Consider the following 27,178-nt stretch of genomic DNA (forward strand, 5'->3'; position numbering starts at 1 on the left):
AAAAAAAAAAAAAAAAAAAAAAAAAAAAAAAAAAAAAAAACTGATGATAAATATAAGTATTAGTCAGGAATTGAGGTAAAAATTTAAACAACTACTAAAAACAACAAAAAATGGACAACAAAATAATCAGGTCTGTTCAAAACATGAGAAAATACTTATAAGTTTTAAATTATGCAATGCTTTTGACAATGCTTATGGCCTATAGTCAGTATTATTGAAAAGTAGTACAGAAACCTACCTATCAAAAAAAATGACTCTCAAATAATAAATAAAATGTATAATCCCATAGCTTGAGAATTTCCTTTTCAAAAGAAAACCAGCTACTTAAGCTACTATAGTAAGAAGTACTGAGAGTCTCAAGCATCAGTTTCGCAAAGGATGTGCAACTCTTCGTAATAGCAAACAAGATCTCTAACAATGCAGGGCCTACCCAGATGATGCTTGTGCTAGGGCAAGGGAGGAACAAGAAGAACCTTTGGACTGGGAGTTCCCTGGTGGTCCAGTGGTTAGAACTCCGCACTCTCACTGCCAAGGGCCCAGGGTTCGATCCCTGGTCGGGGAACTAAAATCCCGGAAGCTGCACAGTGCAGCCAGGAAAAAAAAAAAAAAAAGAAGAAGAATCTTTGGGCAATCTTAGGCAGATCAAAACTCCAAGACCCAGGGACCTTTAACAAACCTACCTTCCTACCATTGCCTTCACAGTGGGAGAGGGGGGGGGTGGTATTTATGGTGGGAATGACAGGTGACATTCTAAATACCTACTCTTTTTGAAACAATTTTTTTTGATTGGTAGGAAGGGAGGCTGATACAGATAGGAGTGTCAGAACAGAAGTGAAGAGGGTCTAGATCCATGGAGCACCCACAGTTAACAGAAGGCAGGAAAAGGAGCCAATTTTAAAAACTTGAAAAGACAGAAAGGTATGAAGATACACTTCTGAAACCCCCTTACTCTACCTCTGCTAAAATGACACGGATGGCAAGAGCTGTAAGTGGTTTATATGTTTATTTGAAACTGACTACTCTGGCTGTATTCCTCTTTAATTCACCCATCTATATATTACAACTGCCGTGACTTGAATTTGTGTTTAGAGTTCCAAATTCTTGAACTCTGTTAGCAAAGACTCCAGCAAAGTTAATTAAGCTGCAAGTTAATTTCAGGTTAAAATATACAGTTTGATATCCATTACACATCAGCCAGAGATTCCTTTAAAATGCAAGTCTCCCCTGCCATCATGCGTTACCTATGCAATGTTTAAATAACATGGTGGTCCTTCTTTTAACAACTGTCCTTGGAAGAAGCCAATATATACAGATACAGATACAGATACAGGTACAGATATAGATATAGGTACAGATACAGACATAGATCATTACAAAGGAGTACCCAGGCAATGCTAGGAGGGTGGCAGACCAAATGCATCTCAAGCTCATGGCTAAGGCTAGTTAATGAGGGTGGCTGCTGTGGGAAAGCACACCTTCCTCCAGCAACAGGGCCTGGCTCTGAAATCCATCACAACCCTAGGCCATGCCCTCCAGAGATGCTTCCAGACAATGACTGTGTGGAACAGGGGTTCCTTAGGCTGGAGGACTCCCCAGCTTTCTTTGCCCAGAGGTCTAGGACACATCTACCCCACCTTCCTACCCATGGTCCTTCATTCAGGGTCACCCTTACAATGCAGGCAGACAGCTCTCCCAGCCTCTGCTGGATCCCTCCCCATTTTCTCTCATAAGCCTCTCTCCTAGTAAAACCCTTACATACTTAATCCCACCTGACTCCTATCCTGGCACGTGTGTCTTGGAGGACGAGAGACAACATCAACCTGAATTTTTATTAAAAAGAAAAAAAAATATTCTAACTCATCAAGAGTAAATACAGGCACACCTCGGTGTACTGTGCTTCGCAGATCCTGAATTTGTTACAAATCGGAGGTTTGTGGCAACGCTGCATCAAGAAAATCTATCAGGGGCTTCCCTGGTGGCGCAGTGGTTGGGAGTCCGCCTGCCGATGCAGGGGACGCGGGTTCATGCCCCGGTCCGGGAAGATCCCACGCGCCGCGGAGCGGCTGGGCCCGTGAGCCATGGCCGCTGAGCCTGCGCGTCCGGAGCCTGTGCTCCGCAACGGGAGAGGCCACAACAGTGAGAGGCCCGCGTACCGCAAAAAAAAAAAAAAAAAAAAAAGAAAATCTATCAGTGCCATTTTTTCCAACAGCATTCCCTCAGTCCGTGTCTCTGTGTCACATATTAGTAATTCTTGTTAATATTTCAAACTTTTTCATTGTTATTATCTTTGTTACAGTGATCTGTGATCAGTGATATTTGATGTTACTATTGCAAAAAGATTACAACTCACTGAAGGCTGAGACGATGGTGTTTCTAGCAATAAAATATTTTAAACTTACAGTACGTACGTTGTTTTTTTAAGACATAATGCTATTGCACACCTAATAGGCTGCAGTATAATTCAAACATAACTTTTATATCCACTGGAAAACCAAAAAAAAATTTGTGTGACTCGCTTTATTGTGATATTGGCTTTAATGAGGGGGTCAGGAGCTAAACCTGTAACATCTCCAAGGTACGCCTGTACATGTTTTATTGAATTTAAGAAATAGCATGGTTATTTGGAAACTATTCTAATGACTATGGGCAAGTCCATGATAAGGCCTATCTAATTACTTTGTGGCCCCAGCACTTAGCAGTGCCTGTCACACAAAGCATACACAGTAAATATTTGTTGAACTCGATCAAACTGAATAGAAATGAGTACATTTCAGACATTCTGCACAATGCCAATAAAAGATGCCACAATGACAATGATTTTCAAAACTTAATACAGTTCCAAAATATTAAGTGAATATTTCTAGATGCCGGCATGACAAATGATCTTGATTTAAGTTTGTGTGTTCGCCTATAGTTTTCAAATTTTCTCCGATGAAAATTTATGATTTTTATACTTATAAAAAACTCTCATACAATCAACAGGAGAGACGGGACGACGATAAGCTTGGTCCAGGGGACCCAGGCAACTCACCTGGCACATAGATGTAAATGCGTCTGCCCTCGATCTCGCTTTCTTCCAACTGCGTGTGGTTGTAATAGCAAGTGTACAGCCCCGTGTGGGCCGCCGAGGCACTGACCACTTCCAGCACTGTCACAAAAAGGCCACTGTTGTTCTCCTCGTCCCTGATTTCCACATTGGGGTTCTCTTCTTCAGACATGGGGTACTGCCAGCTCACTTCACTCTCCCCAAAGCATCTCAGAGAAAAGGATGAATTCAGCTGGACAATCCTCTCGTTTTCATTGGGCAGGATGGAGGGTAATGAAAGCTGGCAGAGGATGAGGCTTGGCCCTGTAAAAGGAAACATGCTCTGAATAGGATGCAGGCCAAAAGGACGGTCTCACCCAGAGCAGCTTCTATGAACAATGACCATTTCTACGCAAAAATCCGCTAGCCTGGGTGCCCTTGAAAGGCCCCCCATTATAACGGCACCGCATCTGCTGAGAGCAGCAAATGCTCCTAAGGCCTCAATAGTCCCCCTAAGCGCCCCTGGATTCACCCCTCCAAACACTCCAATGGATAGAGGACGTCTGACTCCAACTCCATATTTTAGGCTCTTACGTGTGACCATGAAATATCCCAAGATAGTATAAGCTCAAGCACATGTGCATTCTTTACTGTGGACAGGGAACGCAGACAGTAAAGACACAAGGCAGATTCGTGCTCAAGAAGTACGCATCTTCCGTTCCTCTCTACCCTCTGGCGTGCCTCCTCTCTAATGACTTCCAGAAACCAAAGCAGGAGGATGTGGATTTCAATTCAAAAAGAACAGTCAAGCCCAAGAGCAAAAACGTCTAAGTTCATCTTAGAACCTAAAATGTCAGTCTAGCTGCTTCCTCTGTCTATAAAACTGGTAGAAGAGATGTTATGACTTAATTAATTATTCATTGATGTTCTCTAACCTCCCTCTGAGCCTGGTGTGGGAATCCCACCCGACTTCAGTATGTGTCCACTATGATTGATCACCTTTGTTAACAGGGAAGTGGTAAGTACACCTGGGTCACTATCCTGCAGGTGGGGAATACTGAGTGGACTTCGGAACTCTTAAATCACTGACAGTGCTTAGTTCTACCATATCCATCTAGATACGACCTAAAGAGACTAATAGGCTTAAGTTAACTCCTCAGATTAGAAAAACACTGGTGTCATGGTGAACATCTGCAATTTATAAATATCTGGATGAAAACTAAGAAAGTCCAATAACTATTTCAACAAATGGCCCCAGTGGCATCCCTCCTGTTGGAAGAGAGTTACTAAGCTTCCCCAAAAGTCAGTCTATTAACTCAATTTCAAGGCCAAAGGTGATTCTAAGATTTTGTAGCAATGAAAGCATCTTCCACCTAAGACAGGTATAACTTTAGACAGGTATGATTTTCTAGATGAGATTTTTCCATTATGTGTTCCCTTTGAGCATTCTTGAATTCCCCTGATCCACCTCTACTGGAAACCCATGTCCCAGGAGATGGAGGAGGACGGTGGGCAAATTTAGACTACTATTCCTAACAATATTTCAACGCCATGATGACACACAGAAAGAACATTCTTTTTTGAACTGGAATTAGTGCAATACAGCAGAGAGAACTGAAGGTTTGTGGTCATTCTAGATAATGTCCCATAGGTTTCTACTTCTCTTTACTCTTTCGGACTGTTTGCAGCATGCACAGTATAGGTCGTATACCCGCAGAGCACAGAACTTAGGGGAAAAAAAGATTTCCCCTAGGACAATGAACTCAGATAGGCCTGTGATCCATACCTGTGACGAGACAGCCTAAGACCAGGAGTGCCCAATGGGAAGTCCCCATAGTTCTGGAAAACTGAAAAAGTCAAACAGAAACAATGTTGGTTAATAAAACAACCCGTGAGCCTAGTTCTCTTTGCGCTTTGCACTATGGAAAATGGGTTTTTTTTCTTTTTTTAGTTATTAAATTGCCTTTTTATTTATTTTTAAATTTAATTTTATTATTTTTTTTATACAGCAGGTTCTTATTAGTCATCAATCTTATGTTAACAGCATCCTTTTAGTCAACAACATCCTGGGTTTTAAGATTCACAGTTAAAACAGGAAGATGCCTAAGAAGCAGAAATCAGATGGCCTTGTGCGGCCCCGAGATCATGACAGGAACCATCTGAAGCCCAAACCCTTTTTGATTGTCTGCAGCTTTCAAATTCCAAAAAGTCTGACTTTATTGTCTTGGAATATGTCCAAAAGTACAGAAGAACGGTTCCTCTTAAACCATTTAAATTAAGATTGCGAAAAACAAATAAACATGTATTTACTCAACTGCTAAACTTGAGCTGTTTTCACTCAAAATACGTTGTCATTGGCTTCGTGTTTCGCTAACAGAAAATACGTGGTCACATCCTCGGCAACTTTTGGGAAAAGATGCTTAGGCTGCCAACAAATATCTTAATACTTAAGAGCCATCCTGGTATAGATGTTTTTACAAGTTGCACTAACCCAGTGTCACTTAGAGGATATCATAGGCAGGCTTGTACCAGGCTCAGGCCTGGGCCCCCAGCCCAAGTTCTCCCAGGACCTGCTACATTCACAGTCAAGCTAAACAAGGCACAGAAAAGCCGAGGGCACAGGCATGGAAAGAGGATCTGTAAAGGAAGTGGAAAAGGGAGAGGAAGTGCGAGAGAAAAGTGTGGCTAAATTCTTGTGTTTCAGGGATGCAGTAAACCACGGGATAAAATTCAATGGATGATTCGTTCTCACACAGGTACCTGTACCTGCAAAAGCCAAGTTCTCCACCCTGATTTCCTGCAACAAATTCTAGGGAACGGAAGAGAAGTAGAGAGAGAGAGAGAGACTGAAACTGAATGTCCCTAAGACAAAACAGGGAAAAGCAGTGGGCAAGAAAGGGGGGATAAGGAAAATTAACGGAGGGAAAAATGAAAAGCAGGACCCATATTGCCCTGCAGTAAAACCACTGAAAAATCCATTCTGGTCCACCCTCTGAAAAGGCCCCTCTCCTTTATCCTTTTCTTTCCATGCACACCCCACAAATGTTATTATCTCCCGCTTCACTTCCCACATGAAGTCACTGAGAAAGTGATCTTCCTGAAGTCGACCACGATGAGCTTCCAGGTATTGGGTCTGCGAAGCATCCAAGTTTCAATTAAAGAGGCTCCACGGAGGGGCCTGGGCAGGGGTGCAAGCTTTAAGATGACCCATAAAAATCACCTAAGCCTTGGCCTGGGAGGTACTGGGTCTCTGAGTTGCTCAAAACCCCAACTCATGCAACGGAAATGAGTTCATGGGACTTGACTTGTTCCATCACTGACTTTGATGTGTGTACAGGATTCCTGAGTAAGCTGTCTAAAAAACAAAACCAAAGAAGAAATTCACGTATGCCTGTGTTTAGCCCTTGTTTTCTTCTTTTTTTTTTTTTTGGTTGCAGAGGATCCAGTTGATAATAGCCTAGTCGTTTTTGGTGGAGCACGAGAGCTTCGTCATGTATTCTTGCTTGGAAGTGGCAGCTGGTCTACCTGCAGACATCAGATTTCTGCCCTATTCAATTCTACCAGTTAAATGGAAGAGGAAGAAAGACAGAGTGAAACATGGAATGCTGGTAGCAGTGAGTGGGCTGGACAGGAATAAAATGATAATTCTGTTTTCTCCAAAGCGGGAACGAGAAACCAATATGTATGAAGCCAAAGTTGTCATGTGTATGCCGTGTTTGTTAATAATAACCCTGTGAAATATCTGATTTTAAAAAGTGCCGCTGGTGGCTCAGAGAGGTTTAGCAAATGACCCAAAATCACGCTGTTGGTGGTAAAGCCAGGATTGTAACACCGCGTCTGCGTAATGCAAACACCACGCTCTCTGCAATCCACCATATGTTCTCTCTCAAGGGAAGGTCAGTGTTTCAACCTTCTGTGCTCCCTCCACCCCCAACTATTTCCTAATGCAAACTGGGGCCCTGCTTTCCTCCTCTGCTCTCTGCCACAGTGAGAGCAGCACAATGTGCCGTGAACCCCAATGCAATTTGCACAATGCTAGCTGGCTGATGGCTTCCAAGGATCCTGGCGTGTGCCCAGGGATGCAGGGTCCCCTCACTGCTGCGGTGACGGGCACAGCGGGCCCCAGAGCCGGGCTGGAAAGACTGACTTACCACAATTAGCAGTAACGGGCCTGTGTGTTTGTACATATAAATATCAACCTCCCACTGATAATCCACTTAGCAAACTTCAAAGGAGCCCTCCAGAGCCAGCTTGATGTCTTGGGTTTTATCACATTTATATCCTGCATTCCTTCAGCTGGGCTTGCCAATGATGCATCTTTAAAGCATTCCCAAGCTTAAGAGAGGGGCTCACTGCTTTTACAGCGCAGGCTCTGACGAGCGTTTTGCCCCGGCCAGGCCCCACCATGTTTCCTTCTGTGCATCCAGATATGGGGGACCCGATGCCAGGGAGGATTACTTACTGACATACAAAGTGGGCAATGAAAACAGGGCCTCGGAGCAAGCGATAATGATACAAATACTGAAAATCAACATGTGTTTACTTATGATTTCAACCTCCCTTCTCTGATAAGAGTGGTTCCCTGGCTAGAAATCTAGGCATATTGGTGAAGTTTCGTGTCATTACTCGTCTGTAACTCAGACAATTTACTCGTGAATAATTGCAGACTGTTAGCCCTACAGGGAGGTAATAGAAAACAACTGGAAAGAACGGAGGCTTCCCTTCCTATTGGCCCTGGAGTGAGAATCTCTAGGAGTCATGTTGCTATTTCCAGTGCTTTTCTACTCTGGGAGTAACTGCTCATCCTTAATCGGTAACCCCTATCCTAGAGCTCCTCCAAAAGTCGGACATGCAAATATCAGGAACTGAGGTTACAGATTCAGGGAAACACAGCGTGTTATGAGTCAGCAAGAATAAACCACTTTGCAAGGATGAACAATGGATTTCATCCAAAAAACATTTTTTTAATCATAATCATTTCTCTCATGCCAGCCGTGCGCTGAGACGTCAGTCTCAATCCTCTATACTCACAACTCGTTGCCACGGGTTAGAGAAACGACTGGAGAAAAGAGATCTCTTCCGTGTTCACTCTCAGACAAATGAGTGTGATCTCTCCTCCCACCCCCCATTCTCTGGTCCTTCATTCCTTCTCTCAGAAGATACGATAGAAATGGCATTAGAGCAGGCTTTGATCCCACATCTGACACCTAGGCCACCTCTCTGAACCTCAGTCTCTTCTGTAAACCAAGACTAACACCTGACTCGCTGGCTTGCCTTACTGCATTATTATAAAGACTAAATTCTATAGTGTAATTGAAAGGGCTTCAGAAACTGCAGCTGTTAGTTTTCATACTGCCTCTTTTTCTGCAGGCTCCAAAAATGTTTTAGATGAGAGGGACATCAGAGGGGCTACTGCAACTTCTACTTACTGAGACCAGTCAGGCCCCAGAGGCCACTTGACTGGCCCTGTACCACCTGCGTAGTGGAGAACTGAATCTGAACTCGCATGTGGTGAAGCCTGGTGTAGTGATCAACACTGTTTCAAGTTGAACCAATATATACAGTCATGTAAACAGAGAAACAAATCTGTTTGCAGCCACTATTCTTTCTCTTTAACAGGTTGCCATCTCTGTCCCTGCAAACAGAAGCAAAGAGCCATTAACTATGACTCTACAGTCAAAAACAACATGCTAAGCTAGAGAGTAAGCACAGGGCAAGCAATGCAAGGGCACTATTTCCAGAAGAGAGAGCATGGCATTCTTCTCACAAAGCCAGAGAGCTGGCTTCCGGATCACCAGCTGCACAATGCATCCCGCTGCAGAGCCGCTGAATACTGAATTTCACCCCACCCTGGCATGACTAGAGGCCACAGAAGACTCTCTCACAGTCCCAAAAGTCACTGAGGACCTCAAGATTCAGATTTCCGAGGTTCAGTTAATTTCAGCTCTCTTCAGTTAATTCTAACTGTGAAAATTACATGGGCTGCTTTTCCCCTGCAACAAATGTTCTTGCAACTTCAGCCCAGGCAATCCAAATGCTGGTCTACCCTGGTGGCAACTTCAGCGAGGGTGTGTTTACTGGGATCTGCACCTCACCAGAGCCTGTTTTACTGTTTTTATCTCCTTGAGTTCCATTAGACATTCCAGTGATGGGCGGGGGCTGGAGCATTTTTACATGGGAACATTTTATGGGACCGTCTGAGCTCATAAACCTTTCTGCTCTCCTGCACCAGATATTTGACCACAGGAGACTACAATGTCAACTTCCTTTTGATTGTCACCAAACTGGTGTGACACCTAATGGGACAACCTTAGGCGTAGCAGCTTGTAGTATACTTGATCTCACCAAGTCCCCAACACTAGGGCTTCACTGTAAAAGGAAATGCAAATAACCCACCTATCTTCTTCACAGGTCTGTTCTGATAATCAGATGTGGTAGGTCAGCACTTTGCTCATTAGGTAAATACAAAGGATTAACAACTAAGGCGAAAGACTACCCAGAAGTCCATAAAATAAATGTTGTCAGCCCAATGATTCTTGCAACTTCACAGAAGAAGAAAACTTGGTCCTACCGGGTGGAAAATGCATCTTCCTGGGGCCACGACTCACTTAGAATATCCGCGAAGCCCATTCTCGCAAAGGGTCGTTGCAGTTCTCAAGTAAAACCAGCAGGTGGCAGTATTGGTCCAAGGGACAGGCAGTCCGGCTTAGATGCTGCTACAAGTTCTGTACCAAAATGTCCCAAATCTTAACTTCCAATCTCTTATTTTATTGGGTTGTACATTTAGGTTTCGTGGTGACCTCGGCTCAAAGCCCGCAGAATAGAAACAGGAATAGGGTAACTGCCTGCGAAATGGCTTAAAGTTCCGCGGGGCCCCAAGAGAATTCGCTGAAGGCCAGACATCACCACCACCACCATCACCATCACCATCACCATCACCCCTGCCAGAGGGTCGGCCGGGGAGACTGAGCTTCGGGAGCCAGGAAAATGGCGCTGCCATCCCAGGTCGCAAAGGTTTAGAAAGTTCAGCAGGAAAAGCCACTCGGGAGGAGGTCGGGCGGTTCAGGGTTTTGTTTCACCAACGCTCTCCCCACCTTGCAGTTTCCGCCCGCTCAGGGGAGGGAGACCACCTGGGCAGCGCTAGGTGGGGGTCCCGACGCCGTGGCCGGGCCCGCGCTGCCCAATCTGTTCGCATACCATTGTCACCCCTCGTAAAGCCCCCGGCGGGGGCCGCGACGGCCGCGCAGCCCGGGAACTACGGGCTGATTGGGAACGACTGCTCCCATTGCATAATAACGCAGGGTCGTAAAACAAACAGCAAGAGGCCGCCTGCGCGGCAGGAGAACTTTCGAGGGGCTTGACACCGACCCCCACCCAAGAGCGCCCAGGATTTTACATCCTCCGCTTCTCCCACATGTAATTACTATGACGCCCCTACCCTTATCCCCAAACCCGGAGACTTCCGCCCCTCTCGTCCACCCAGCGCCATCCGGGCACACAAAGTGCCCGCGAGGCGTCAATCTGAGGCCTCCAGGAGGGGGTAAGGTGACCGAGGTTAGTCTTCCCCTGGGTCTCAGCGCTGCGCTCCGACCCGGCGGCTGCGGGGACCGCCGGAGGCTGGCGGAGAGCCGGATTGCGAGCCGGACGCCCGCTAGAGGGCGCGGTAGCCCCGAGAATCTTACCCGGCTAGCTCCTCGCTCCGGCCGGCCGCTCTGGCTCCGGGTCCCCGACAGCGCAGCGGAGACCGCTGCTCGCCCACCTTCGCCGGGGTGGTTCCGCGCTGGCACAGTCCGGCCTCCGGCCCCGCCACGCCCACACGAACACCGAGCGGGCCGCTCCCCCTCCCGCTGGTCCACGTTCTCGTCAGCTCAGTCACCCCGGCGCTTGGGACAACGACCGCTCGTTCCCAGGTTTAGCGCCCGCGTCCGCCGCTGCGCCCCAGGCACGACGCTAGGCGTTTGCATTGTTTTCGGCTGAGACCTGAGAGGGGGCCGGACGGGGTGGAGGGAGAAGGACCGGGTGGGTTTAGGGTTACAGTCGCACGCTAGCGCCTCCTATGGGTCGGAAAGCGCCACGGCCGCGGACAGCTGCTCGCAGAGAAGGCCGCCGTGGCTGCGCCTCCTGCGCTTTTAAGAACCCAGCCTTTCCCCAGTGTCCCCCTTGCCCGACGCTCGCTCAGCCGCGGCTGCCCTAAGCACACAAGCGCCGCCTGCGCCTCTCGCTCCCCTTTCGCGGGGAAGGGGAAGACTGCTATAGGCGGGGAAGGAAGCACCCTGATTCCGAGGTCGTCCATCCCCTACAATCTACTTTTCCAACGGATCCCTGGCTCACTGTTCAGTTTAAAACAAAAGGAAATGCCACCAAGCCACTACAGCACAAGACAAGCACCGGCAGAGCCCGGACTAGAGTGTTGTGGGGAAAAGCAATTTGCCCCGACTCTGCCTCCCGCGCTCGAGGCAAGACCACAAACCTTACCCCCCGCCTCGCGTACCCCGCTGGCTGATGCTGCGCGCGGACCCCGTAAGACCAGACGCAAGGGAGGCTGAGAGCCGTACCTTTCGGCGACCGAGCAAGCTTTTAGCTTTCCCCCATGAATTGCCACTTTTCCATCAACAACATGTAACCCTATCGCAGCTCCCCGGAGGCCAGAGGGAGTCCCACCCACCGGGGTCTGCAGGAAGGCGCCGGTCACCACGTCCCCAGGATGCGTCCCGGCACTGCGCGCCGCCCACGGCCGGTCCCCAGGAGGCACAAAACGGGCCCGCCTCGGCGCCAGACGCGTTTGCAGCTGGGAAGCCCGGCCCGATGCCCCTCCCCCTACACCCCTCCCCAGTCCGTGCCCCCGGAGGAAAGCGGACCTGGGGCCGGGAGCCAAGGCTCCGTTTCGAGTCCCTCTCGGTCTAAAGGCTGGTGCAAGGGCCGAGGGGCAGCTGAGGGCTCCTTCCTGGTGCCTTCTCCCACCTCGTCTATCTCCCACTCGCCACCACCCCTCGCTCTTGGGACTCCAATCCTGGACCAGCTACACTTGGGTCAAACCAAAAGCAAGACTGTCCAAGAGCCCGAAGCAGGGACTCACTAGGGTGTCAGTGAGGCTGGTCGGGCCCTCGCCTGTCGGGGAGTGGAGGAAGGGCCCCCTTTACCGTAAGGACTGTGAAGAGGAGAAAGGCAAGAGAGAAAGAAAAGACGGAAGGGGAGCAAAGCAGCAGTACCAGAGCCTGGGTCGGTCAGATGGAGGTGGAGATTGGGGATGGGAGGGAATGTTAAAACCAGAGCCAGAGCGGAAACAAATGAGGTGCTCACGTCCCGGGGGCCCCTTCCTCCCCTCCAGCGGCCCCCGGGCTCGCCGGTCTCTGGGGTGTTAGTCCCGTGAGCTGTGCGGCTGGTTGTCGTGCCCCGTTTGCCCCGGATGTCTCTCCCTGCTCTAAAAACCTGCCTAGTTCTGTTCGAAGGCGACCGCGGCGAGGCGAGGCGGTCCAAAACGTTGAGCAATTCGGTTGCGGAGCCAAAAAGCCATTTCCCACACAGCGAAGCCAGGGGCTTTTCCAGGCGGCCGGGCCGGGCGCGGGGCAGTCCGGACCTGATAAGTGTCATTCACGCTCCCTCTCCAGCCCCAATCTGCCTCTCACCCTTGGAGATGGGCTGGGGGAGCAAAGGGCGGGGGTGGGGGGGGCCGCTCTGGCGGCGGGAGAGACAGCGAACCGACAGCCCCTCGCTTCCTCCACGGCTGAGACGCTTGGCCAGGCTACTGGCAGCTCCTTCACACCTGGCCAGGCGGCCGGGGTTCCTGGCCCCCTCAGACAGCGGTGCTCGGGTCAAGCCACACTCCCTCTCACTCTCAGCTGGCCGAGACCCTTTCCGACCTGAACCGCTGATCCCAGTTGTTTCCGAGCCAAGTGGACGCCGCCCGCTCCCCTGGCGCTGCCTGGAGAAGTTAATCTCACGTATAAAAGCCGATTTCCATGGGGATAGACGGTGGAAGAAGGAGGGGCGCGAGGAGAGAGCTCCGAGGCGGGCAGAGACTCTGGCCGGCGCAGGGAGTGGAATAGAAACAGGGACACTGGAGAGGGTGAAGCACGGGCGGCGAGTGCCACGCATCCCCGCGCGGAAAGGGGCATGCGAGGGGGGTGCAGGGTCCGGGTGCCCCGAGGGAGGTATTTCGCCTCCCATCTTCCTGTCTTACCTGGGAACCAAGTTTCTCCGTTACGAGTTGTCCCTAACTTCCCCCACAAGAAGTTCTCCACTTTTTTGGCGACCTTCCTTCTTTCCTTCCTGCGGCCGGGACTGGGCAGGAGCAGAGCCCCGGGCTTTGCATAAACGGTTCGACCGAGGAAGGGGGCGCGCAGAGATTGGTGGGGGTGGGGACCACCGCGCACAATGAGGGCCCCTTGGAGCGCAGTTCGAAATTCCTCAAATCCCAGTTGCTGGAATGCGAGGCGACGATGACTTCTTCACTCGGGGCCAAATGTGTTTGTCATTACTCCAGACCGCCTGCCTGCCTGCCCTGGCCGCCGTCGCCCCCGCGCTAGAGCGCGCAACCAGAGCGCACTGCGGGGCTGGCGCCCGCTCTCCCTTGCACTTCACTGATCCCACAAACCTCCGAGGAGCTCCCCAAACCTCGCCCAAATCCGCGCCCCCTCTGCTTGTCTCGAAGCCGCCAAGGCTGTGGTGAGTCTGGCCCCGGCTCGCACCGGGCGCAGCGTCGTCCAGTAATTACGCGCCCTGGGTCGGCGCCATGTGCACCCGGCGGGCACCCAAGGTCCGGCCCTCTCCAGCCGAGCCTTTCACGCCTCCCCTCCCTTCAACCCCTTCCGCGCGCCGCTCCGCGCTCTTCTCTCCCCACCTCCCTCGGTCCACCGGCCGCGCTCCACACCACCCGCTACAGCGCTGTCGCGCCAAACTGCGGGCGAGGAATGAAAATACTCGTTAAAAACCTGTCGCCTTCCAGGACCCAATGCCAGGAAGAGGGCAAACACCTCTGCCCCAACTCCCAGCAGTACTAGGTGCTAGTCCCAGTATACAGGAATACCACCCCCAATCCCAAAAGAAACCTCAAAAATGTAACCTTAAACAATTTCTTTGGGAGGCCATAGAGTTGTTAGAAAAACACTGCTTTTAAAAATAGGTCTGGAAAATGTGGTTTTTTTTTAAAATGCCTAGACTTTCGAACTCTATAGTTATCTTTCCTCCAAGTGAAGTTTATTCAAAATAAATTACTCTCTGGACACACAACTAGAATTCAACTCCAATTTTTTTTTTTCTGATCGCCCAAACTTTAAGTGAAGTTACTTCACTTCTTGTAGCCCAAAGGGCCTGATTAGGGACTTCTCTTAGAAACAAAAATCCTTTTTCTCCTCCCTTACCTTCTCCTCCTATGTCAATTCGCAATGAAAATCCTACATATGGAGCAAAAAATGTGTCCACGGCCTTCAGTCCTCTCCTGTAGTCCCCTCCTCTGTTTCTCTCACTCTAGCTCCAACCGTAATGGGCTCAAAAACCGCGTTTTGTAATTGATTCAATGTTATAGTCCATCCTTCTAAAACTAATCATTTGCTCTAAGTAAATAGCTGTCAGGAAATGAAGGCCCCCCCTCCCCTCGGCCTCTTCAAAATAAGAGTTTCCCTCGAACTCCGTGCGCTCTGAATCTTCCAGCCCCCAGATTGCGCCTTCACTTTTCGCTCTTACGCAATCAGGGGGTCCAGCCCCAACCTCCAGACTTCGACAACAACTGGGGGGCGGGGAGAAGCAGACCAGATGGGGTGGGTGGGATGGAAGAGGGAGGTGTGGATGCTCTGCCGGGGAAGGGGTTCGCGAAGATACAAACTGCCCATCATTTCCAGAATGAGTTTGCCTCCTGATCTGGGGGACATTTTCCTACGCAGCTATTTTCTTTGAAAGGAAGAAAAAGAACACGTTAAATTGTAGTTAATGCCCAGAGAGAATATAAATCTGGAATCGAGAAGTGGCCCTTCTGTAGGAATTCCTAGCCCGACTATAACTGGGGCCGTCAGGAGAGATCTCCGAGCGCTTGCGTCGTTTTGAACCTGGGGTCTTTTAGGGAAAGTTCCGTGCAGTTGCTAATCCTTTAATGGGATTAGGCAAACTGTTGAGTCTAATAAGAAGATGATGGGTGTTTTTTGGTTTGCTTTGGTTTTGTTTGGTTTTGTTTGAAAACGGGTTTGAAGGAGGGTACAAAGAGTCGAGGGTCTGCATAGGTTTGGAACGTTCTCTGACAGAACGACCTTTACTCCCTTGGAGCACTTATCTTGTCATGTCTTTGTTTTCATGGTTATCTGGGCGAGGTTGTCCTGGCTTCTATCACGCACACAAAAAGGCTCAGGCTTGAGCGTCTGGGGAATCCTCTACAAACAGCCTGTCACCTCCGCGCTCGGGGTGGGGGGGAGGTGGGTGGGGGGTGTTGGGGGTGCAATTTGACTCTCCCTGCGCTCCCTCTCGCCGCCTAGGTCGGACCTTACCTGTGCCCTGGGGGTTGAGAACGGAGCCCCAAACCCTTTGCCGGGGGCGCGAGGCAAGAGACAACGCCGGGAGAAAGCGATCCTGCTCGCGAAGGAAAGGGGGCGCTGACGCTCCAGGAACCAGACCTGGGCGGAGTGGGGCTGCCGAGCGAGGGCGGGGGAAGGGAGCGAGTTCACCTTCCCCGCCTTCCCTAATTTTGAATTCTCTTGCTGGGTGGAGGGGCTCATCCCTCCCCCACCCTCACTCCCCACACACAACACACACACTCCTGAGAACGGCCAGCGCGGCCTGGTTTAGGCTGGAACGTGAGACAGCCATCACCTTTACCTCATCCAGAGGATGGACGCGGGACAGCCTGCAGGGGATGGTCCCAGAGAAGTACTCCAAGGGGTGCTGTATTGAACTGGGACCGGTTCCTGGGATGTCAGGCAGGGGAAGACGCCTGAGGCTGGGCTAGGGGCCCTATACCCCCAGCCCTTCTGCGCAACCGCCTCTCCTGCATCTTCGGTTCGGGTGACTGCCCTGCTCACTATTACTTCCACATGTTCTTTCAGGAAATCATTGAAGGCGAATATATGAACAGCCCCTTGTTCGGAATGCTAACAGGATACCGTAATGTTTGTAGATAACGAACGGGAACTAAAGACACCACCCCCCAAAAAAATTGGAGTGCGGAATAATAGGGGGAACGCGGGTGCTGGCTTTCATGCAATTAAAAAAGTCAAGCTGAGATCTAAGTTTTTATACCAAGTACCCAAGAGGGTAGGAAGCGAGGCAGGGAGCAGGGCCTACCCAGGAAGGCCTGCTTTGCTGCTAAGAGATTGCCAGACCGGTCACGCCGGGATCTCCCGAACGCAGGGCCCCAGCACTCCCCGCCCACAAATGGTAACTTCACAGTTCATTTCAGAGAAGCTTAAAGGGGCCCGAAAAACGGACTGGGCGGAGGGTGTCTTCGGACCATAACTCCTCGCCAGTTTAAAGCAGAGAATGGATGAGCCAGTAAGCACTCAGTTGTCCTTCTGGTAGTAATTACCTGCCTAATTTGAATGATGCCTTTGTTATGATCATTAACAAACATTTGCTAAAGGTTTCCATGTGTGACATTCCAGACGGTTTAAAGGCCTGCGGAGCAGACTCCCGGCATAGAACACCGGTGGGGGGTGGCGCAGAGAAGCAAATGGTTGGGAGAAGTTTTCGCCGAGTCTGGGCCGAGCAAAGATGGAGAGAGGGCAACATCTGCCTCTCCAGCAAAAGCAAAATAAACCCAGTGGTCAGGAGCGACCTCGGGGCTGGAGGTCCTCGGGAAGGGGCGGTTCGTTCCTTAAGACGAGTCCCGCCCAGCTGCCCCTCCCACTGCTCATAGGCGGGTTTGAATCTTGCTGTCCGCCCTCCGCCGCTGGCCAGAGGCTTGGAGAGGTCGGGGCTGCGCCCGTCAGTCAGCCCGGGCGTCGCTGGGAGGTGGGGCGAGCCGAGTTTCGCTCTCCCCGTGTTGTTCTAAGATCCTCCAGATTGCTCCCCCCGATGCCCGGTGTCCTGGGTGGTCCTGGAGCCGCAGCGGGCAAGAAGCGCCTCCTGGCCGAGGCGGACTGAGGGGTCTCTTCTCGTCGGCTTCTGCCTGGGGCATCGCGGGTGACCGGGCCACCCCTGTGCGCCCCGAGGAGTGACCCTCGCCGGCTTGGGCAGCTGAGCGAAGGTCCCAGCCTGCACCCGGATTTTGATTTTCAACCTCTTCTGCTTTTCCCTTGAGGGATCATCATGGGGTTAAGAATGAGGGTTTATCTCCCCAAACCCGGAGTCTGGGCAGCTGCGACCCTCTGGGAAGGAGGCCCAACTCGGGAGTTGAGCCAAGTGGGAAGTTTGGGGAGTGCGGTGTTTCTGGCGTGACCTTGCGCATCTAGGCGCTCAAGCGACTGTGAAAGTAGAGGCAAAAGATGTAGCAGAGCCAGCCATCAAAAAGAGGACTCCACAAAGTTTTTACAACCAAATCGAAATGGTTCCTGAGAACAAAAACAAAATCTCCCCCTGCCCTGCTTCCCGGGCTCGCGCTTTCGGTCCCCACCCCACCCCTGGGAGACCGCTGCCGCAGCTCGGGGCGTCACACCTTCGGCTTTCATGGGCGTTCCCCGCTGAGTTGGCTTTTTGTTTCTCCTTTACTCCTCCCCTCCTCTCCAGCTCCGCCCCCCAATTCTACTTTCCGCGGAGAATTCAGAAGGTCCTTTGGCTTTAGGAGACCTTTGGTTGCAGCAGTTATCAAAGCCGTTAGTTAACGAAAATCACATTTACACCAACCTGCAACTGGTTTTTCAAATGAAATTGATGAGGGGGGCACATTTCTGGCTTTCTGAATTGAAAATGAAGGGCCGTTTGATGGTTGGGAGGGAAAAAAGGCTCTAACTGTCCCTTTTCCCACCCCCTTCAATTCTTGATTGGGCCTGGAAGGGACGCCTCCGTGGGCCCACCGAAGGGACCTTCGTCGGGAAGGCCCGGAGGAGGCTTGTGGACGTGGTGCACAGATGTGTGGAGTCCCCGCAGAGCGCCGGGAACCCCGCCCTTGCCTCGGGTCTGCCCCGGCTAAGGCTTGGAAGCTTGCTGCGAGCCTCTGCACGCTCAGAACGCAGAGAGGCCCAAGTCTCAGAAAGGGAGGAGAAAGAGGGTCCAGACCGGCCTGTGTAACTTGGGGTGACAGTTCTCTCTGGGGCCCCTGGCACACCTCCTCTTCTTCCCAGTGTCTGGCTAAGGGCGCAGCGTCTCTTCTGGGTTCCTTGCTCTCTCTGCAGAGATTTGTCTCCCGAGAGACGTAGAAAGCGGTTCCCCGTGGCTGGAGACCAGAGGCACCCTCTGCTAGGGTCCCTAACACTTCAGCCTGCTTACCGACCTGAGGACCAGAGACTGTGGAGTTGGGAAAGATGTGGTAGGACTAGACTCCTCTGCGTCTGGATTTATGGATACCCTTTTCCTAGGGAGAGAGCCCCACTTCCTCAATCTAGGGATGTTTCTGTACCTCCTACTCCCCTCTCCTCCTCTTAGGCCTTAGCTTTTGGTTACTTTTAATTTGAAACCCGTGTGAGGGGAGAGGGAAGGAACGAGGAGATTGGGAGGTCTGCTCTTTATTAGGGGCCCCAGCTTCCAGCTTTCCAACACACAGCTGTGGCTTGGGAGGGGAAGGAGGGCTGGCTCTGTTTAGGTCAGCTTGACTGAAGAAAGGGCCTTGTCCTCTGGAAGTCCCAGGAGTACAGCAAGGCCCAGTGATGTTATTTAAAAAAAAAAAAAAAAAGCAAAGCAAAGCAAAAGGCTTCCAGCTGAAACGTTGTTCAGGGGAAAGCCAGTGGAAACTGGGTTCCACAACTACATTAATTAGAGTACCTAAGTTTGAACATGAGCCACATTATTTAATCAGGGTATTATTTAATCAGGGTATTATTTGATCCCCGAGACAACCCTGGGGTTTGTGCGTGATTACCCCCCGTTTAACAGAGGAGCAAACGAAATCAGAGGGTTAAGCAATTTGTATACAGCAGTGCCAGGATCTGCCTAACAGACACCAGGTACAGTGTGATCTGGTGAAGATAGGTCATGTCTCTGAGCCTCAGTCTCATCTGTATGAATGGACATAATGTCTGCATTACACCCCCAGATTGTCGTGAAGGTTAACTGCAATGAGGTAGAAGAGCCCAGGAAGGCACTAGATACAATTTCTCTTTCTCATCTTTCTTCAGGCTTTCCACAGGCACAGTCACGGTCACAGTCACCTCCAGTTCTCTGCTTCCCCTGGATTGGCCTCCAGAGCTGGGTGAAGGTCAGTCTAGTTTTCTAGTTCATATTCTCAATTAAGGGTGGGTCAGGGGCATCTTGGTTCCCAACTATTAACCCCCGATGTTTCAGGCCCTCTCAAAAAATGGGGCCTAGGCAAGAACACGGGGGGCGGGGAGCCAGGAAGGAGTAGAAAAAGCAACTGAAATGAGAAGACAGGCCTGGCATCACCAACAAGAGGGTCTGTAAGAAAGTCAGGAAAAAGAGAAGTTGAGGCCTTAGCCTCAGGGTGGGGACCTGTGAGGGAGCCTCTGGGATGTCTTGTGCACCAGATGCCCGGACTTTGAGAGGATGCACTTGGTAGGGCAAGGTGTCCCATACATGCATCTCCCAGACAGCCACCCTCCCCCACCAGACTTCCCCCAACCTTGATTTTGGAAGCGTTTCTTTTCCCATTTTTCAATTCATCAAAAACTTAAGGCAGGGCTTCCCTGGTGGTGCAGTGGTTGGGAGTCCGCCTGCCGATGCAGGGGACACGGGTTCGTGCCCCGGTCCGGGAAGATCCCACATGCCGCAGAGCAGCTGGGCCCGTGAACCATGGCCGCTGAGCCTGCGCGTCCGGAGCCTGTGCTCCGCAACGGGAGAGGCCACAACAGTGAGAAAATACCGCAAAAAAAAAATAAATAAAAAACTTAAGGCACACCTGAAACTAACACAACATTGTAAATAAACTATACTCTAATATAAAATTAAAATTTTTTAAAAAGGAGTTTAAAAAAAACCTTATGGCATGTGCCAATCAGAGTTTCCTCTCAGCTAGAGAGAATTGGTTCAGGGAATTCTTTGGTGGTCCAGTGGTTAGGACTCAGCACTTTTACTGCCGTGGGCCCAGGTTCAATCCCTGCTCGGGGAACTAAAATCCAAGCCGTGCAGCCAAAAAAAAAGAGAGAGACAGTTGATTGAGTCAAGAAACATTTATTGAGCACATGCCTTGTGTCTGGCTCTATATTAGGCATTAGGGTTACAATAGTAAACAGAATGGATATGGTCCTTGCCTTGAGGGACTTGCTACAATTTTCTTGTCTAGCCACCAGTGCCCCCTCCCCATTGCAGACTCACTGCTGCAATGAGAGAGCCCCCATTAGAATAACACTCATTTTTTCATGAGACTGTAATGAAGAAGATGACTAGAGAAGGCAGGCCACAGAACGCACACACCCCCCACGCCCGAACTCTCCAGAATGTGTACAACTGGGATCTCCAGCCGGGCTGGAGAGGAGCTTATCTTTATCCAATTCAATATAATAAATACTTACAGAGCCAGAAATGCCCAAGACTCCATGTCAAGGGTTGAGGATACAGCCCTGCCTGCATAGAGTTAGCTGAACAAACAATCAATAAAACATAAAGTTGGAATATAGTGCTGTAAGCGAATGTTAGGGTGCCCAGTGATGTCAGAGCACATAGGAGGAGCCTAACCCCAACTTGGAGGTTGGAGAAGACTTCTTAGAGGGAAGGGATGTCTTCTCTGTGAACCTAAAAGGAATAAGAATCTAGTTCAGGAAGACTCTTGTGAGTCTCCAAGCATGGGCTTGGAGATGAGAGACAGCAGGAGGCCATCAGCAGTGAAAGAAGTTTGGAATGACTGGAACTTGTAAAGGTCCACACGGGGAGGAGCTAGAAAGAAGTCAGATCCTGGAGGCCTTCCAGGCCATGTTAAGAATCTGGACTGAATTCTGTGGAGATACTAGAATTGATTTAAGGAGGGGCAGGACGGGAGCAAAGTTGAATTTTAGGCAAGATTAGCCTGGAGGATGCCAAGAGGCAGGGAGGCTACCACTGTAATCTAGCAGGAGCGGGTGCTTCCCTGGCCTGGGGCTGAGGGCAGGGAATTTGGAGAAAGTGAATCGGGAGAGAGGGAAGTTGAATGTGAGCTGTGAGAGAGAGTGGAGTCCTTACCTTAGGCCATAGCTGGTGCTGTTGACACAGCTGGGGGACAAAAGGAACACAAATTTGGGAAGGAAAATGGAGTCCGCTCTTCAACCTGATACATTTGAAAAAAACTCAGGCAGGGAAGGATTAAAATGAGGAGAAAATCCAGAACAGAATCTTGAGTAACTCTAGCATTTTCCAGTGAGCAGAGAAGATGCTGAGAAACAGCTAGGAATCTTTATCTCCCAAACGTTCAGCTCTTGTCTCTGAATCCATAAGACGGGCTTTGGTCAAATTTAAAGAGCTATCTATGCTTACCATCTAAGTTCAACATTATAAAATGTGGCCAGACATATCAGGTGATTTTATACTTATGAGTGATTATAAACATTCTATGAAAACATGAGAGCTTTAATTGTTATATGAGTGGCAATACTAGATTATTTTTTCCCTCACTCATACTCTTCTTTTTTTTTTTCTTTTTTTTTTTTGCGGTACGCGGGCCTCTCACTGTTGTGGCCTCTCCCGTTGCGGAGCACAGGCTCCGGACGCGCAGGCTCAGCGGCCATGGTTCACGGGCCCAGCCGCTCCGCGGCACGTGGGATCCTCCCGGACCGGGGCACGAACCCGTGTCCCCTGCATCAGCAGGCGGACTCTCCACCACTGCGCCACCAGGGAAGCCCACTCTTTTCTTTTAGACAAGTATGAGAATTTATTTGCAATTGAAATTTTTGGAATACAAATCAATAATAATCATTATTTTACAAGGTTTTCTAACATGAATAAATAGGCAGAATATTTTAATAGTAACAAACAGAATTATGTAAATTAACTGCAAAAACTACCCCCAAGCTGAAGAGATGCTTTTCCATTTAGACAATAAGTAACCTTTGTTTTTTTCATACTCTTAAATATTTATATCCATATTTGTATCCACATTTGGATTTCAGATCACGGAGTGAGGTTGAAGCCAGATTCTTGTCCTAAGGATACACAGTGCTAGCTCTGTACCCCCCACTTGCAGTCTTTGGCAGGCACTGGAGAACTTAAGGCAGGGCTCACTTTCAGAGACAAAAAAATATGTATGATTCCAGTGACCAAGATTGCATATTGTCCTCCAGTAATCATTCTCCCCTCCTACTCAGTAATTGAGTCTCTGGGTCACTGTTGTTGTTATTTTGGTTTTTTTGTTTTGTTTTGCTTCTTGGGACAAAATCATCCTTTCACAGTCTCTCTTGAAGCTAGATGTGGTCATGAAGAAAAGTTCTGGCCAATAGGATGTAAGCAGAAGTTGTGGGTGCAACTGTCAAGAAGTGTCCTTAATAATAAAGGGCATATCGTTTTCAATCTGATCTTTTTGCTGGATGGAAAACAGGTGATGACTGGAGCTTCAGCAGCGATTTTCGACTATGAGGCAACCTTGAAAATGGAAACTACACCCTGTAATGCAGTAAAATGGAAGGTCCCTGACCCAAGAAGCTCCAAACAACCCCTTATAAACTACCTATTGTCTTCTGGGAAATGTAGCAGAGATACAATTCTATCTTGTTAAGTCTCTTCTTTTGAATTTTTCTGTGACTTGCAGCCAAGCTTGATCCTAACTAATGAAGTCAGAAAGGGTTTGCTCGTTCTAACTACAAATACAACTACCCTCACTCAAAAATGAGAGCTGTCTGGGGAGAGAAGGGCTGAAAGCATACACACAGCTGCATGACATCCCCATTAAGCCTACCAAGACTGGATGTCTCCCTGCGACGTGCTCACATTTACGACGTTCCTGTGGAATTCTAAGTGTGTGTGTGTGTGTGTGCGCGCGCGTGTGTTTTAAAACTCTCATTCCGAAGCGCTGCTTGTTCAACTTAATTTGTCTTTAGATAGTTAGTGACACAAAAGGAAACGCAAAGAAGACAAAAGGAAGGACACATTAGCTCTCTTTTCATCTTCTTTCTCCTGGTCTCGTGGTTTCATTTTTCGTGATATCCTTGTTCTTACCCCGCATATATTCTTACAGTCTGCACATTTCTGACCTCCTCTCTTTGCCACTTTCAGATCCTCAACATATTTACATCCTCGTTCGATTTTTCATGCTTTAAAAATATGCCTTCAGAGTAAACTTCATGCCCACATTTCGAGGTCATAAAACGATCCTGCAGGTAAACCGTCCACAGAGTTTAGGCCAACTTCCACCAGGCTCTTGGCAGAGAAAGGCAGCCCCACGAGGCAAGGAGATGACGATTCCTGACTGACTCAGGAACGGAATGAGAGAACTCTGAGTTTCTCCTCTCCCTGCCCTGACACAGCTACAAATGTACATCGACCTCTGGGTGCTAACTCCAGCCTCCAATCCAGCTATCACTGAGTCTTGAATCATATACTTTTTCTGCTCAAAATTTGAGGGAAGGGAGTCCTTCATAGCCTTAAATAAGAATCAAAATCAGTTTTCCTCTGTGGCCTGTCTCCTCAGCATTTACCCCACTGGATTACATCGGTCAGCTGACAAACGTTCATTCAGCCCCACCTGTGCCAGGCACTGTGCTAGACTCTGGGGAACCGTGGTGGAGAAACAAACAAGATCTCTGCACTGCGGGGCTTAGCTTTTGTTGGGGGGAGACAGACCAAAAACAAACCAGGCCCTGATTAAGGTGCTCTGCCATCATCTGGGGCTGTGTGAGGCTATCCTAGGAAGCCTCAGCTGGTCCAGTGCCTCAAAGGATCTTCCCTGCGTGCCATATGTGTGGAACCTAGAAAAATGGTACAGATGAACGGGTTTGCAGGGCAGAAATAGAGACACAGATGTAGAGAACAAACGTATGGACACCAAGGGGGAAATGCGGGGGTGGGTGGTGGTGGTGGTGGGATGAATTGGGAGATTGGGATTGACACATATACACTAATATGTGTAAAATAGATAACTAATAAGAACCTGCTGTATAAATAAATAAATAAATAAAATTCAAAACAAAAACAAAAAACTTCATGCAAGGGCTTCCCTGGTGGCGCAGTGGTTAAGAATCTGCCTGCCAATGCAGGCGACACGGGTTCGAGCCCTGGTCCGGGAAGATCCCACATGCCTCGGAGCAACTAAGCCCGTGCACCACAACTACTGAGCCTGCATTCTAGAGCCCACGAGCCACAGCTACTGAATCCTGGGCGTCTAGAGCCCGTGCTCCGCAACAAGAGAAGCCACCGCAATGAGAAGCCCGCGCACCGCGACGAAGAGCAGCCCCCGCTCGCCACAACTAGAGAAAGCCCGCACGCAGCAACGAAGACCCGACGCAGCCAAAAATAATAAATAAATAAAGCTGCGAGCAATTCTGAAGAAAGTAGCTATATTCTGCTATTATTTTTAAGTCATTCAGAAAGTTAGGTCCCACAAGAAGTGTATGTTTGGGGCAGTTACGAAGATAGCAAATCACACTCTCCCGTTTCTAGAAATGAGTTTTGCGTGCCCCCAAAGGAACTGTAATATTCTGAGACTGAATCACAAAATGATTGAACACACTCAACTGACGAACTGTCCTTGTTCAACAGAGACAGTTTGGAGAATTCCCTGGCGGTGCGGTGGTTAGGACTCTGTGCTTCCACTGCGGGGGGCATGGGTTCCATCCCTGGCCTGGGAACTAAGATCCCACAAGCCATACCGCGCAGCCAAAGAGAGAGAGAGAGAGAGAGAGAGAGAATTTGTTTCCCCTGGGATGGGTTATCGTGATATTTGAATGTAATCGAGACTCTCGTCATCTCATGACGGCCCCAAAGCTGGTTCTTCAGTCATCCTGGGGGTGGAGTTGTCTTGGGGAGATGAGACACATATTCTGTCATCCGGCCCCCTTAGCTAATGTTTCACAGGCTGACAATGACAGAGTGATTGCCTTTGATTAAGGCACATTTTCGGTTATCCCCTGGGTGCGTACAGCCTGTTAGAGTTTGTGCTACAAAATAAAAAACCCAAGGCCCTTCAAGGATCCCACAAGAGGTTCCAAATTCCTGATCGTGTGTGTGTTTGGTTAATTATTTGATTGCTCTCTAAGCGTATTTATGAAATGACTTCACTGCGTGGTAGATGTCTGAATGGTTAATGATGATTCCTGCTTGGAGAAAACCCAACCAGTTGGTTGAGTTCTAGCTCTGCTCAGCTGTGATTTGATACCACCAGAGGGCGCAAGAGGCCAGCTCAGAATCTCAGTCCACTCTGGGTGAGCTCATAATTAGTGCCTGAAACCAAGCCAAGTGTTCCCAAATGTTCTGGAGAGAAACCAGGTCAGGGCCTCTCCCTTCCCCCAAGACTCCCCAGTCACCCCTAGAAACCGCCTCAGTTCCAGTCCAGCCCTCAACAAGCTAAGGTTCCACCGGAAGGACTGACCCTATCTGGAGTCATCCCTAGAACACTAAGGTTTGTGTGTCAGTACAAGGGGGAGGGGAGGACCATGCAATTAAAACTACAGCCAGTTTCCATCCCCAAGCAAGTGTCAGGCTCTGTGCTATGTAGACAGGTAATTTCTATAAAAAGGTCAGCGATAACATAGAGGTACAAATATAAGGCCATGAAAGCACAGAATCGGGGCGCTTTACCAAACCAGAGGTTAGGGAAGACTTCCCCTGGCTGTGTCTGAGCTAAGTCTTTTTTTTTTTTTTTTTCCTGAGCTAAGTCTTGAAGAGTAAGTAGAAATAACCCGGGAAGAAAGGCGAGAGATGTGTTCTTTGCAGAGGGAATGGCTTAAGCACAGGCATAGAGGCTGGGGAGAGGGGAGGCCATGTACCCCATCAGAGGCAGGGACGGGCACCCCTTGCCTTTGTTAGCAACTCTAGCAGATTTGAAATCTGACAGCCCCTAGGGACTTCAAAGAGACGACTCAGGACCTGAACTTAAGTTCAACTCAAATTAAAATGTCCCAAATGGGCTCCTGTAACAAATATCACTGCCTTGTAATGTTGAGTCTGCATCGATTGCTAGAATTCTCAAACACTGAAACAAAAACCTTAGCTGCTGGCAAGGAATGTCATAGTAAGTTCTTCATTTATCACCACAAAAACAGTACAGTATTTTGACAGACTGTCCTGCATCGTGGAGCTACAAGATGTAACTTTCTGAGGCTCTCCCATGGAGATAGTACTCTAAAATCATCAGGCAACATGGGAAATATTTCTTATCAAATAATTTTCCATGGCAGCCCTGTGAAAAACCTGATATTATTACTGTAGTTTAGCCCCATTATGTAACTCGGGAACATTAAGGTCAATTGAACCACAGTGATATATCCAGCTAAGAGACTCATGTTTTTATGTTGTCATGTTACCATAGACACAAATAACACTTGACTGACACATGCACACATCTTTAAGAAGAATCTTAATAATTCAGATCCAATACCTATTTCCATTCTAGTCAAATTCAGGCATGGTTGTGATGACTTCCAATCTTTCTTTTATTTTGAATTTTAATTTATTTTTTTATACAGCAGCTTCTTATTAGTTACCTATTTTATACACATTAGTGTATACAGGTCAATCCTAAACTCCCAATTCATCCCACCCCACCACCACCACTCCCCACACCCGACTTCCAATCTTTTTTTTTTTTTTTTTCCTTTTGAAATTTTTTTTTTTTTAACATCTTTATTGGAGTATAATTGCTTTACAATGGTATGTTAGTTTCAGCTTCACAACAAAATGAATCAGTTATATATATACATATATTCCCATATCTCTTCCCGCTTGCGTCTCCCTCCCACCCTCCCTATCCCACCTCTCCAGGCGGTCACAAAGCACCGAGCTGATCTCCCTGTGCTATGCGGCTGCTTCCTACTAGCTATCTACCTTACATTTGGTAGTGTATATATGTCCATGCCTCCGACTTCCAATCTTTGAATTGAATTCTCTACCACTAACCCATCTTCTACTAAATAAGGGTGCAATGACATGATTTTATTTGTAAAAGCACATGAAAGTAAGTTTCTTTTAAGACGTATTTCAACACTCCTTGAGATAATTAGAGACACA

General features: G+C 49.0%; 1 protein-coding gene and 1 non-coding gene across 2 annotated transcripts in view; one reads left to right on the plus strand and one right to left on the minus strand.

Annotated features, from left to right (window-relative positions):
• PDGFRA (platelet derived growth factor receptor alpha) overlaps nucleotides 1-14,713 on the minus strand; it is a 45,987-nt gene extending 31,274 nt beyond the window's left edge. The window contains exons 1-3 of the mRNA XM_027102931.1: nucleotides 14,386-14,713; nucleotides 4,812-4,872; nucleotides 3,032-3,349 (exon numbers count right to left, since the gene is read on the minus strand). Coding sequence (XP_026958732.1) covers nucleotides 3,032-3,349; nucleotides 4,812-4,860 — 367 coding nt within the window. The 5' untranslated portion in view covers nucleotides 4,861-4,872; nucleotides 14,386-14,713. The remainder of the gene's footprint in view (nucleotides 1-3,031; nucleotides 3,350-4,811; nucleotides 4,873-14,385) is intronic.
• Nucleotides 14,714-20,089: 5,376 nt separating this feature from the next.
• Nucleotides 20,090-20,162, plus strand: TRNAK-UUU (transfer RNA lysine (anticodon UUU)). Its single transcript has one exon. It is a non-coding gene; the product is annotated as a tRNA-Lys (tRNA).
• Nucleotides 20,163-27,178: the final 7,016 nt, after the last annotated feature.

This window comes from Aethalodelphis obliquidens, unplaced genomic scaffold (genome assembly GCF_003676395.1).
Source record: "Aethalodelphis obliquidens isolate GAN/ISIS:26980383/991018 unplaced genomic scaffold, ASM367639v1 scaffold6, whole genome shotgun sequence".
Lineage (NCBI taxonomy): Eukaryota > Metazoa > Chordata > Mammalia > Artiodactyla > Delphinidae > Aethalodelphis > Aethalodelphis obliquidens.